This window comes from Canis lupus, chromosome 11 (genome assembly GCF_011100685.1).
Source record: "Canis lupus familiaris isolate Mischka breed German Shepherd chromosome 11, alternate assembly UU_Cfam_GSD_1.0, whole genome shotgun sequence".
Lineage (NCBI taxonomy): Eukaryota > Metazoa > Chordata > Mammalia > Carnivora > Canidae > Canis > Canis lupus.
Genome location: NC_049232.1, coordinates 6,046,382 through 6,058,829, shown reverse-complemented (window position 1 = coordinate 6,058,829; position 12,448 = coordinate 6,046,382). Strand labels below are relative to the sequence as shown.

At 41.6% G+C, this 12,448-nt stretch overlaps 1 protein-coding gene across 1 annotated transcript; it reads right to left on the bottom strand.

Moving 5' to 3' along the window:
* Positions 1-2,385: 2,385 nt before the first annotated feature.
* Positions 2,386-12,199, bottom strand: ARL14EPL (ADP ribosylation factor like GTPase 14 effector protein like). Its single transcript, XM_038551602.1, has 3 exons — positions 12,104-12,199; positions 9,879-10,018; positions 2,386-5,523 (listed from the first exon to the last, which is right to left on the bottom strand). The coding sequence occupies exons 1-3, from the start codon at positions 12,197-12,199 to the stop codon at positions 5,301-5,303; spliced, it is 459 nt and encodes a 152-aa protein (XP_038407530.1). The 3' UTR covers positions 2,386-5,300.
* Between the last annotated feature and the right edge of the window lie 249 nt (positions 12,200-12,448).

Here is a 12,448-nt window from a genome sequence, read left to right as displayed (position 1 = left end):
GGAAATGTTAAACTAAAATGTTGAATTAAACCTTGAGGGAAAAAACCCCAAATCTATTTCAGTAACAGTCTTGGTTTTGTTCTCTGTGTAAAACTTCAAATGCCCAAGAGTGGCCAGCAGAGGGAGCCAAAACCAAGCATGTAACTTTTTCTCCACAAACCTTTTAAGAAAATGGGTTATTAAAAACTGCAAAATGTAAATGAACCTCATCTTCTCAAAATATATGCAAAAATCACAGAAATCATATAACTTAATGCTATTCTGCTGCCAAGTGCTGTATAGAAAATTTTAAAGCTGGAGGAGATTCTGAATCTCAAGTAGTTCTAAAAAGAAGCATCCCCACCTCTACCCCCCAACCTCCCTTCCTCTCTCTCTCCCTTCCACCTCTGGGACTTGCTTGCAATAACTCCTAAAAAGTAGGTAATTTGTATTTTATTTCAGTTGGCACATTCTGAGCTGTATAACAACTGTTTCTCATTTGTCACTGCTGGGAGCGTACTGGTTCATATTGGAAATAGGTTAGTTGAGAAGCCAGAGAGCCTCTAACTCAGACCTCTTAAATCAGGCCTTAGGTATACCTCAGGAAAGAAAAGGAACACGTTTCTTTTTTTATTTTTTTATTTTTTTTAAGGAACACGTTTCTGATGAAGGTTGGTTGAAAAAGAAAGTGCTCCAAGTATAAATATCTCTCCATTTTCTAAGTGGTTTTGGATGTTTTGTTTATAAACAAGATAATCCAACTTTGCCCAACGTAAGAGAGGGAAAGGGATTTATTGAAAGGATACTGGTTTGTACTATCCTTTTAGTGGTTTAGAGTTAAAATGTGGGGGAGGGGTGCCTAGGTGGCTCAGTAGTTGAGCATCTGCATTTGGCTCAGGTCGTGATTCTGGGGTCCTGGGATGGAGGCCTGCATCAGGTCACCAAAGGGAGCCTGCTTCTCCCTCTGCTTATGCCTCTACCTCTCAATCTGTGTCTCCCATTATTAAATAAATAAAAATCTTTTTTTTTAAACTGTGGGGGAGATATTTTCTGCATATAAATAATAAGAGTTAATTTTGTGAGAATTAAGTTTCAAAATTTGAAAATTTAATTAAAGATGGATTTTAAAAAACAAACCCTTCAGGCACAAATGACTTTACCTACAATTTCCAACAAATATTTAAGGAAGAAGAATGTCATCTGAAACAAAGTCTTCCAGAGAAGAAAAAAGAGATAGCTGTTCCCCCTCCTTTTGGGAAGCTAGCATTACCTGTATATCAAAACCTAAACAAGGGACTTCCACTTCCAATAAAGATGGGGTGGATATATTTTTTCTATTTCTCTCAGTAAATACAGCTAAAAAGGCTAGACATTATAAATAAAACAAGCATAAAACTCTGAAACATGGAGAGAGGCTGGCAGATGGATAAGGACCTGACAGAAGGCATGACACAGTGGGAATTGGAGTGCGTTCTCTTTTTACTTAATATCACCTATGATTTTTTTTCTTTCTTACCCGCTCTATCCCTAGCACCTAATAAAGTGTCTGGCAAGTAAGAAGTGCTTAGTAAATTAACGGATGAATAAATGAATGAGGGATCACTAAGTGGTGGATTGATTAAGCATGCACGACTGTTGAAAGCAGTGTTGGAGAAAAAAAAAATTAAACTCAGTCCCTGGGGGCACCTGGGTGGCTCAGTGAGTCAAATGTCTGCCTTTGGCTCAGGTCATGATCACAGGGTCCTGGGCTCCCTTTGCCCCTCACCTCCCTCGTGCTTTCTCTCACTCTTTCTCAAATAAATAAAATATTTAAATAAAAATAAACTCAGCCCCTGATCTCTGAATTTATTATATATGCCCTAAACATTGGCCAACTTAAGAACACACAATCATACAAAGTGAGGGCGGATATCTGCTCAAACTACAAAGTCTAAACAAAAATCAACACTTCATAGACATGTCAGTGATGATGTCATTTCCTTTCTACAGTACCATGGAAAAAAGGAAGAATTTTAGGCAATCTGTGAAGATGAAAAAGAATATTCCAAATACAGGATTAAAATAGAGATTCTAAAAAAGAAACAGTATAAAACTGCTTGGCTACATCATAACTAGAGACCATTCTCCTGAATAACCTGAAAACTGACTTCTGCTGTTGTAGACACCATGAAGAAGGAAGGAAAAGAAATAAGATACAATGATTTTCTTGGGTGCCTGGGTGGCTCAGTTGGTTAAGCATCTGCCTTCAGCTCAGGTCATCATCTTGGGGTCCTGGGATTGAGCCCTGCATCGGGCTTCCTGCTCACAAAGGAGTCTGCTTCTCCCTCTACCACTGCTCCTCCCCACCAACTCATGCTCTCTTTCTCTCTCTCTCTCCCCACCCCCCAAAAGATAAAATTGGAAAAAAAAATATAAGGATTTTCTTCTCATTATTTCATACAAGAATATGAGGTAATCTAAAGCACTCAATGCCTAGCACATACTAAGAATCAATAAATCCTAGGCAATCAAGAAATCCACACATCAAATGACACCTGCTTGCAGGGCTGCTTTACTGAACAACTGTAGGTGGTGCTGTTGACAGTGCCGTCTGTGCGAAAGGCACCCTCTGGCCGCACAGCACATATCCTAGATGGCTAAACACTGCAGACCTGCTCAAATATATGTTTCAGTTTTCAAGGCATTACAAAATGACAACCTGATACCTACAATTTCTATACATATACATGAAGGCACACCACCAGCATTAAGAGAGAGCCAAGCAGCAAAAGGAATATCCTGTTCTACTGATAATTTCCTTGGTTAATGTCATCAGACAGTTCGGCTATACTCCTTGTTAATCTGAATTCAGTTCAAATCACTAGAGAGCTTTGTTCATTTTGTGACAAAATTAGACACTTGCCAAATAAATATCTGACAATTCACATAAATTTATTTTTGCAATGATCATTTAGTGCAAGGACCTTTTAAAAATGCATAGAATTGGCAATAGATCAAGATGAAATAATGTGATTTCTAAAAAAGCACTCCATCAAATGTTCTGGCTGGGTTTCCATAAAAGCAGTATGAGGTGTTTGCATAGTAATCATGCTGTCTTTTACTTTTAGTTTTTGCTTAACTCAGAAAACTCACCAACATAATTTCCCAACACACTTTTTAAACCGGTCCATTTTAGGGATACCTGGGTGGCTCAGTGGTTGAGCATCTGCCTTAGCTCAGGTCACGCTCCAGGGGTCCTGGGATCGAGTCCCTCAACAGGCTTCCCACAGGGAGCCTGCTTCTCTCTCTGCCTGTGTCTCTGCCTCTCTCTCTCTGTCATGAATAAATGAATAAAATCTTAAAAAAAAAAAGGTCCATTTTAAATCAGATTATCTCATCTAATGTTTAAGACATAAATGATGACAAGAGACAAAAGGGAAAGATACTTGAAGGTTAATTTGCCTAAGATTAATTTTGTTTTTAACATGAAAATAGGACAGCTAGTGATAAGGCAGTGTTTTTCAAACTTATCTGGTCATGAGACTTACCTGGATGACTGAATGGATGACAAGCATGGATTTCCAGGCCTCATCCCCAGAGGTTCTGATTCCTGAAGTTTGGGATGGGGTCATTCTTAAAAGCAGTTAAAGAAGCTTTACTATCAGGCAAATCAGGGAAATACTTGGCGTCAGGGAAACAACACTGACCTAGTCATGGAGTTCAAAATACAGGCTACCAGCTCTTCTGTGTGTCCTTAGCTGACTCATTTTATCTCACTGGGGCTAAATCCTCAGTTGTATAAAACACAGGATGAGTTTTAGTCTATAATCCCCTGGAAGACAGGAGCCAGCTGGGCTGTGCTCACAGCCCAGTACCCTGTGCCTTGCCTGATGCCTGGCACACAAGAACCTCTCGATTATTATCTGCTGACTACTTCACTAGCTAGACAACATGCGAGATTCCTTTTCAAATTTAAAATTACATGCTTCTAAAAATAAATAAGCCATAACAGTGCACTTGGTCAGCCATTTATAAAACAATAGTTATTCTCAAAACAAAACAAAATATAAACCAAATGAAGCACCCACTCCTTTTGACTGGCACGGTGTTGGTGAGCATTTCAGAGGATCATGCTCGTGCAGCTTGATCTCTGCCTTCTTCGCAGGACATGATGGTTCAAGGTAGTGAACTGGATGCACCTGGCTCACAAAAGTAAGAAGAGGCTCAGTGAAAGTGATTTGAAACTGGAAAACCCAGGAAATTATGTGGAAGACAGAGTAAGTTTTCCTGCTACACATATAGGAAAATGCTGTGACTATAGCATGGCTTTTAGGATTTTTGTTGTTTTAGTCCCAAAATATCCTGTCAAGTAACAAGTCAAGAATTATTAGGAACTTTCCCTGGCACATGTGGATTGTGCAGAGATGAATGCTTTTGGAACTGACAAAGAGGGGTACCTGGCTTAGTCAGTGGAGCATGCAAATCTTGATCTCAGGATTATGAGTTCAAGCCTTGTGTTGGGTCTAGAGATTACTTAAAAATAAAAATCTTACAAAAAAACAAAAAACAAATCCAAAGAAGCCTTAATTCAAATTTCTGTATACCTCCTACGATGTATCGGAATTGAGAAAAATCACATCACATGTCAAATCAACTGCACATCAACATGAGCTAACATGCAATTCACTTTTACGTAATAACTTGTTTCCTCCCTTTGGAAAAAAATTTTGAAAATACTGATCCTGAAATGGAAAAAAAAAGTAAACCACTAGCTTTTAGGACATTCAAGTCCAGCTATATAAGTACAAATTCTTCATAAAAATATTGACAAGTGTTACCAAATTTAATTTTACTGTTATCAAAACATTAATAAAAAATAAGACTATGGGGTATACAGTGCAAAATCACAAGGCATGGGGGTTGGGGGTCTTTTATAACTGAAAGAGCAATTCTGGCTTGGAACTGGTGGTGGTAGGTAAGGTTGTAAGGGTAACTGGGTCTTATTAATTTATGATTTTGTGTGCTATGTAAGAAAAGCTCTCAGCTGCAGAATTCTGAACATCTTAAAACTACATTGTCTCAGGCAGTGAAGAGTAAAGAGATTTTCATCTTGAGAGCAGAGATAGAGGTGTGGTTGAGGTGACGCTGTCAGCCTCTGGTTACAAAGTGAAGCCGTCTGAGAAGACACGGTGAGAAGGCCCCAGAGTGAGTGCCCATTCTACACTGTTCTGTAGCTGCAGAGAAGAGGAGTCTTCCGTATACCTTCCCAACATTTCCCCACGCCCTAAAATCCAGGTTGGCTTGGCTGTAGAGAAGAACCAAAGCAGCCGGTGCAACAGCTCCTAGTCAGGAACGGGGTAGGGCAGCGAGCTGACCACCTCCCCGGCTTCGGTGACAATGGCATCGTACACCCACCGTCGGTTACAGCGGCACTCGGGCCCACACTTGTTGGAATTGCACTTGGGGCAAGGGTAGAAGCAGCCCAGACAGTTCTTCTCCAGGCAGTCACACAGATCAGCGTCATTACACATCAGCCTGCCACTTCTGTCGTACTTCTTCCTGACTCTGCCAGGAAAACAGATGACAGGACCAGTTTCCTCAGCATGGAAAAAAAAGAACCAGCATGCAGCAAACCTCGTAAGTACGATCCCTTAATTCCTAGGAAAGAGCACCCCAAGGATGACCCAGGCACGCTTCAGAATAGTCTCTCACGGGATCCCTGGGTGGCGCAGCGGTTTGGCGCCTGCCTTTGGCCCAGGGCGCGATCCTGGAGACCCGGGATCGAATCCCACGTCGGGCTCCCGGTGCATGGAGCCTGCTTCTCCCTCTGCCTGTGTCTCTGCCTCTCTCTCTCTCTCTCTCTGTGACTATCATAAATAAAAAAAATAAATAAATAAAAAAAATAAAAAGAATAGTCTCTCGCAGCGGTGCCCCGTCGAAATTCTACCAATTTCCAACAGGGCCAGGCTAGTCCCCGACAGTACCCTTCGTTCTTCCAGCGTGCCGGGGAGAGTAATATTGCACCAAAGCAGGTTATAAAGACCAGCTGGATAGAAGCTTCTTCCTACAAATGCCCTGCCCCCAACTTGTCTTTAAGACTATAAGCATTCCTGGGACGCCTGGGGGGCTCAGCGGTTGAGCATGTGCCTTTGGCTCAGGGTGTGATCTCAGGATCTGGGATCGAGTCCCACTGAGGCGGGAGTCCCTCCTTGCAGGAGGCCTGCTTCTCCCTCTGCCTCTCTTTCTCTCTCTCTCTCTCCCTATCTCTCATGAATAAATAAATAAAACCTTAAAAAAAAAAAAAGACTATAAGCATTCCTGATAAGAACTTTCCCTGATAAATTACACTTTTTTCTTTCTACAAACAAGCACTCTGGTGAATATGATTCTGTTTTTTAATGACTTAAGATAAATGTTAGAACTGTCTCTGTTCCATCAACGGGAAAACACACACACACACCCCTCCTCTGTTAACAGTCTCCAGGGGCCCCTGCCTCTGTTCCTTTCTGGTTCTGCCCATTACCCAGGGCGGAGGGAGAAAGCAGGTGACCGAGGTGGGACCCCTGGTAAGCGCTGTGCGCGGGCAGGAAGCTCCTTGCTAGAGGCTCATCAGGGGCTGCACCCCAGCTTTGGGTTCCCACCCTTCCTCTGCCAGCCCCACCATCGTCCAGGAGGCGAAAGCATTCACAAGAATTTTACCAGCCTCTCAAATACAGGTTCTTTTGAAATAAACCCTTTCAAAATTGAGCTGCTTGAAAGCCTTAGTGTAAGAAAAGTGTCTCAGGACAGCCTATATCCATTATTAAGAATTGGAAATTAAGGGCAGCCCAGGTGGCTCAGCGGTTTAGCGCCGCCTGCAGCCCAGGGCGTGATCCTGGAGACCCTGGATCGAGTCCGCATAGGGCTCCCTGCATGGGGCCTGCTTCTCCCTCTGCCTGTGTCTCTGCTTCTCTCTCTCTCTCTAAATGAATAAATAAATAAAATCTTTAAAAAAAAAAAAAGAATTGGAAATTAAAAAAAAAAAAAAAAAAAGGCTGGCCCTCAGCTCGTGTGGTAAGATTAGGAGACTTCTCCACCCTTTGTCCTGAAGCAGACACAGTAATGCTCTCCCCTCTCCTTCCCTCCTTCCTTCTCCTAACAAAGCAGGGATCCCTAACAGAGGATCGCTATGGAGACCCGCTGCCTGACGCCTCATGTTCTCCCTTCCACAGGAATACCTTCCACTGAAGAGTGATATTTAAAGCACTTCATCCGTGGCAGGAGGGCTTCCCACCCCCTGCCACGCCCACCAGGAGATTCAGATGTCAGCACACCAGGGGATTTAAAATCCATTATGGAAATCGGGGAGTGGGTGGTCATGAAGCCACCGGAGAGCCGATATGGGACCTTGTCCTGGTCCCTTTGCCTCAACCCAAATTATTCCCTCACCTTAATTCAGATACCAACAGGCAAATTTTATAATTTCCTGCCCACCTGATGCTATCTTCTATAAAATTCTGAATTATCATACACACACAAGCGTGCAAAACATACATGCACAAATAAAAAAGACGAAGCAAACCTCCACATGCCCACTGCCCAACCTGATAAAGGGTCTAACAGCGTTGACATCCTCTTCATGCCCTGCCCACTGCATCCCTCAACCCCACCTTCTAAGAGGAACCACAGCTTGCTGTTATAAAAATCATGTCATAATCATGTTACAAAAATCAGGTTACAAAAATCAAGTCTCTGTCTGGCTCAGTTGGTAGAGCATGCAACTCTTGATCTCGGAGTCCTGGCACTTGGAATCGTGAGTTCAAGCCCCGTGTTGGGTGGGGAAAAAATCATCTCCCTGTTTCGGTTACATGTGTATGAATCCCCAAGCACATTGCATTTCCCTATGTCGTGATTTGCAACTTACTCATGATGGTACATCTAGCTGTTATTCAAATATTTTCACTTCTATGTGCATTCCACTGTATAACTTGTATATTCCACTGAGAATATACAAGTTTCTCATCTTTTCCATTATGGATGGGCATTTTGACTATTACTATCTTTTTTTTTAAGATTTTTTAAAATTTATTTATTCATGAGAGACACACACAGAGAGAGGCAGAAACACAGGCAGCGGGAGAAGCAGGCTTCATGCAGGGAGCCCGATGTGGGTCTCGATCCCAGGTCTCTAGGATCACGCCCTGGGCTGAAGGCAGGCGCTAAACCGCTGAGCCACCCAGGGATCCCCAACTATTGCTATCTTATTTTCTTTATTGTTATAGCAATGCTATGAAATTTTTGAACATGTCCCCTGTTGTACATGTATAAGAGTTTTTCTAGGATATATAAGCAAAAGTGAAGATGTTAGGTCATAAGGTATATAGGTGATACTAAAATTTTTTAAAGAGTGGTTGCACCATATTAGACTAAGTTCATGACCAATAGCTTCATCAACATTGACATTATCAGACTAAGTACTGCCTCTCTGGGGAAGTGGGGCACTGCCCTGTACTACACTGATGTGATTCCATATCCTTTTTTTTTTTTTAAAGATTACTTATTTATTTATTCATAGAGACACACAGAGAGAGAGAGGCAGAGACACAGGCAGAGGGAGAAGCAGGCTCCATGCAGGGAGCCTGACGTGGGACTCGATCCAGGGTCTCCAGGATCACGCCCTAGGCTGCAGGTGGCGCCAAACTGCTGCACCACTGGGGCTGCCCTGTGATTCCATATCCTGAATGTTTCTTAACCTTTTCTTCTACAAAATGCCTGTTCGTTGATTGGTTCATTTTTCTCTTTGGATGTTTAACCTTTTCTTATTGACTTGTATATATTTTGGATACATAATCTTTCAAATTATAAATAGCTTCTCCTATCTTGTGGTTTGTCTTTCATTATTTTTCAGGTGTCTTTTAATGGACATAAATTCTTAATTTTGATATAGTCAAATTCATCAATCTTTTTCTTTAGGGTTTGCTTATACTTATGATGTGCTAATAATTGATGTCGGAAACAAAGCAGAAAAAATTATTAAATTTTTTTACTACCTACAGCCCACTGACAAGTCCTTGAAATAGGCAGAGTGACAGTCCTCTGGGAACTCAGCAGCCTTGATGTTGATTCTTGGCTAAGGGCAAAAGGCAATCTTAGCCCAACCCCCAGGACCCTGTGAGTCTACTTTAACATATAACAATTCCTTTTGAAACTTCCTTTATCTCTACCCACCAAGATCCATGTTGGCAGTCATCCCCAAGCATATGACCCACTGACATACATCTGCATGGACTCATGACTGAAGGTTTACTAAACAGTAATAAATGACCTTTCCCAACAATAGCTAGGGCCCTCAGGATCCTGGAAACCTTGTTTCCAAAATACCTGGGAGGCTAACACTATCCATAACCCCCTTCCAACGTGAAAGTGCATAATGTGCCGTTCCTCATGACCCCAGTGAAGCTCTTTCTGCTCCCGGGTCCTATCCCTGTGCTTTAATAAAACCACCTTTTTGTACCAAAGATGTCTCAAGATTTCTTTCTTAGCCATTGGCTCTGAACCGTATCATCTTTCCTATATCAGCAATCATTGCACTTATGATATATCCTTGCATATTTGATACCTGAATTCATTCCCACGATTATATTATTTCTCCTTCTGGTGATACATCTTTCTTACTTTTCATCATCTTTCTTACTGAAGCTATTACTCTAATCCAAGGGCTTCTTGAAAAAAATTGATTCCTTCCTTCTTCTTTAAAAAAAATTGATTCCTAGTTTGGGATTATTGCCTATTTCTTGAAGTTACTAACTTCCAAACACATTGGGTGATACTGTACTTTAGAAAAGATATTTTTAAAACATAAAAAAGAGGCAACCTCTCCTTTGCCAAAACTCATGTATTTTATAATCCCACAAATCAAATGTAAGAAATCATGATCTTACTTGTATTTTACAGAAAAATACTCATTCATCTTTGACATCCGAGCTTTCTTTTTCTGCTGCCTTGTTTCAGGATTGAAGTCTGCTACCTGTGGGCCCGGGTTTTGAAACGCCAAGCATTTTAACTGCCGCTCTATCTGTTGCTATGAAACAAATAACATATATTGGTAGTAAGAACTGGATAATTTTGTTTTATGTTGTATCAAAATAAACCTTCTGTAACTTTTGCCATAATGTCATGAAAGTACAGATGTTTTACTTAGAGAAATAAACAGCTTAATTTCATCACATTTCAAAAGATGTTGTAAATTTCCTCAAAGCAGGGGATTCTGAATAAAGAAATCCATAGTATAAAACTCATATAATATAAATAAAGGAGTGTGTCTGGGTGGCTCCGTCAGTTGAGCTTCTAACTCCTGATCTCAGCTTGGGTCTTTTTTTTTTTTTTTTTTTTAAGATTTATGTATTTATTTTAAAGGAAGGGGAGGGGCAGACAGAGATGGAGAGATAGTCTTAAGCAGACTCCCTGCTGAGGACAGAGCTCAATCTCACTATCTTGAGATCCCAAACCGAGCCAAAATCAAGAGTCAGATGCTTAATCATCTGTACCACCCAGGTGCCTCTCAGCTTGGGTCTTGATCTCAGGGTTGTGAATTCAAGCCCCACATTGGGCTCCACACTGGGCATGGAGCCTACTTTAATAAATAAGTAATAAAATAAATAAACAAATAAATAAATTAAATTTATAAATATAAATAGCTATATATATATGTATATATTATGTATATGTATTATGTATGTGTGTGTGTATTGCTGTTGTTGTTGTTCTGCTTAGTTGTTTATATATATATATAAACCAAGCAGGAACAAAATTTCTTTTGTACTTGCAAAATACCCGGTGGCTTCTCAAATCTGGTGGGGATGAAAGTCAGAATTAGCGTTTTATGGAGGACAAAAACAAGGGAGTAAAGTCCTGCAGTTGTTGGCTTGAGAAACCCAGGTGGAGCGTCTGAAGCACCTCAAACCACAGTGAGAACCCCAGGTGCACACGGCCCCTCCCCCTGAATTCCATGTTCTCGAAGAGGTTTCAAAACAGTCATTACTTGGGTGTGTGGACTCCATCAGGGCTTTGAGGCAGTATGAAGCCTGAAAGATCCGCTCTCAGTGAAAGCCACACTTGAAAAAGAAAATTTTCCTAGAATGGCTTTCTAGAGTGTTAGTGGAAATTTTCAAAAGAAACGGTCCATTTACAATTGGAAGGGAAACCAAGCCTAATGGAGACAAGCAACAAAGATGCTTTGATAAATCCTGATACCTTATTTCAAAAATGTAGCACATATGTCATGAGGAAAGGGCATGCCCTGCTCAAGGATTTTAGGAGAGAAGCATCTGAATGGCCCCCAAACACACAGGCTGATGGACATACAGATGAAATATTTTACCTGGAAACAAAAGGGGATGTTGTACAAACCAGTGTACAAACCAGTGACAGAGTCGCGGCCTGATCGGCAGTCCATTGAGCTTGATACTAGTCCAGGCTGCCTAAGATAACATACACACGTTTCTTGACATTTTCATCGCGGTGTGTGTATGTATGGGTTTGCTTTACAAACTTAACCTCATGAAACAACTCGGTGATTAGGTATGGCCATGAAAAAATGCAACTCCATACCATCGATTACCATTCTCCGTTGCATAGCAAGAGTCTGGGGACAGAGACCTGAGGGCAAGGCCAGCTGTGTCCAGGTCTTGGCGCTGCCCCTCGGTAGTGGCATGCCTCCAGCCAGCTCCCACTTCTCTGAACCTCAGAGTCTCCTTTCTGCAAAATGGGCTAACAGGAGCATCTTGTTTGTGAGAAGGATTTGGTGAATTAATATATACAAAGTTTTAGAATTATGACCAGCACATAATAGGGAAGAAAAAAAAACAAAGGTTTTTAAAATACTCTTCTTCAAGGGCAGGATTTTATTGCACAGAACACTGGGCTATAAATCAAGAGAGGTAAGTGGCGGGGGGGTGGAGGAGGGGGGGCACATGTGAAATGGGACCAGCCCCGCAGGGACCAGAGTGGAAAGTGTAAGGGGAAGGTCCCATTCATAGAGAAGCAGAGAACCTTCCTGTGAAATCCTGACTGGACCCACCTTCCACCCAAGTCCACGCTCACCTCAGAGATCTCCAAATTGAGACCTCTCCAAATACCATGAAACCCTAATATCCATTTGCCATACCAGTTGCTTCTGTCCAATGTGACAGTTTTTCTCAGGAGGACTTTGACTTGTGTGTCCCTCGTGAGTGGAATTGTTTTTGTCTGATTGGTCATTCATTTCTGATCACTGAAAAAATAATTGGGGAGATAAAGTGGAATACATTAATATCATACATCCTCTCTGGGTGTCCCCACCTGGGTGGCTCAGTGGTTGAGCATCAGCTTTGAGCTCAGGTCAGGTGCTGGGGTCCTGGGATTGAGTCCTGCATCAGGCTCCCTGTGGGGAGTCTCTGCCTGTGTCTCTGCCTCTCTTTCGTGTCTCTCATGAGTAAATAAATAAAATCTTTAAAAAATATATATCATACAT

Coding starts and splice junctions, on each gene's coding strand:
- ARL14EPL (XM_038551602.1), bottom strand. CDS start 12,199: ATGAATGACCAATCAGACAAAAACAATTCCACTCACGAGGGACACACA. Junction 10,019..12,103: donor ACATTGGACAGAAGCAACTG/GTATGGCAAATG, acceptor TTTGTTTCATAG/CAACAGATAGAGCGGCAGTT. Junction 5,524..9,878: donor TATTTTTCTGTAAAATACAA/GTAAGATCATGA, acceptor TTTTCCTGGCAG/AGTCAGGAAGAAGTACGACA.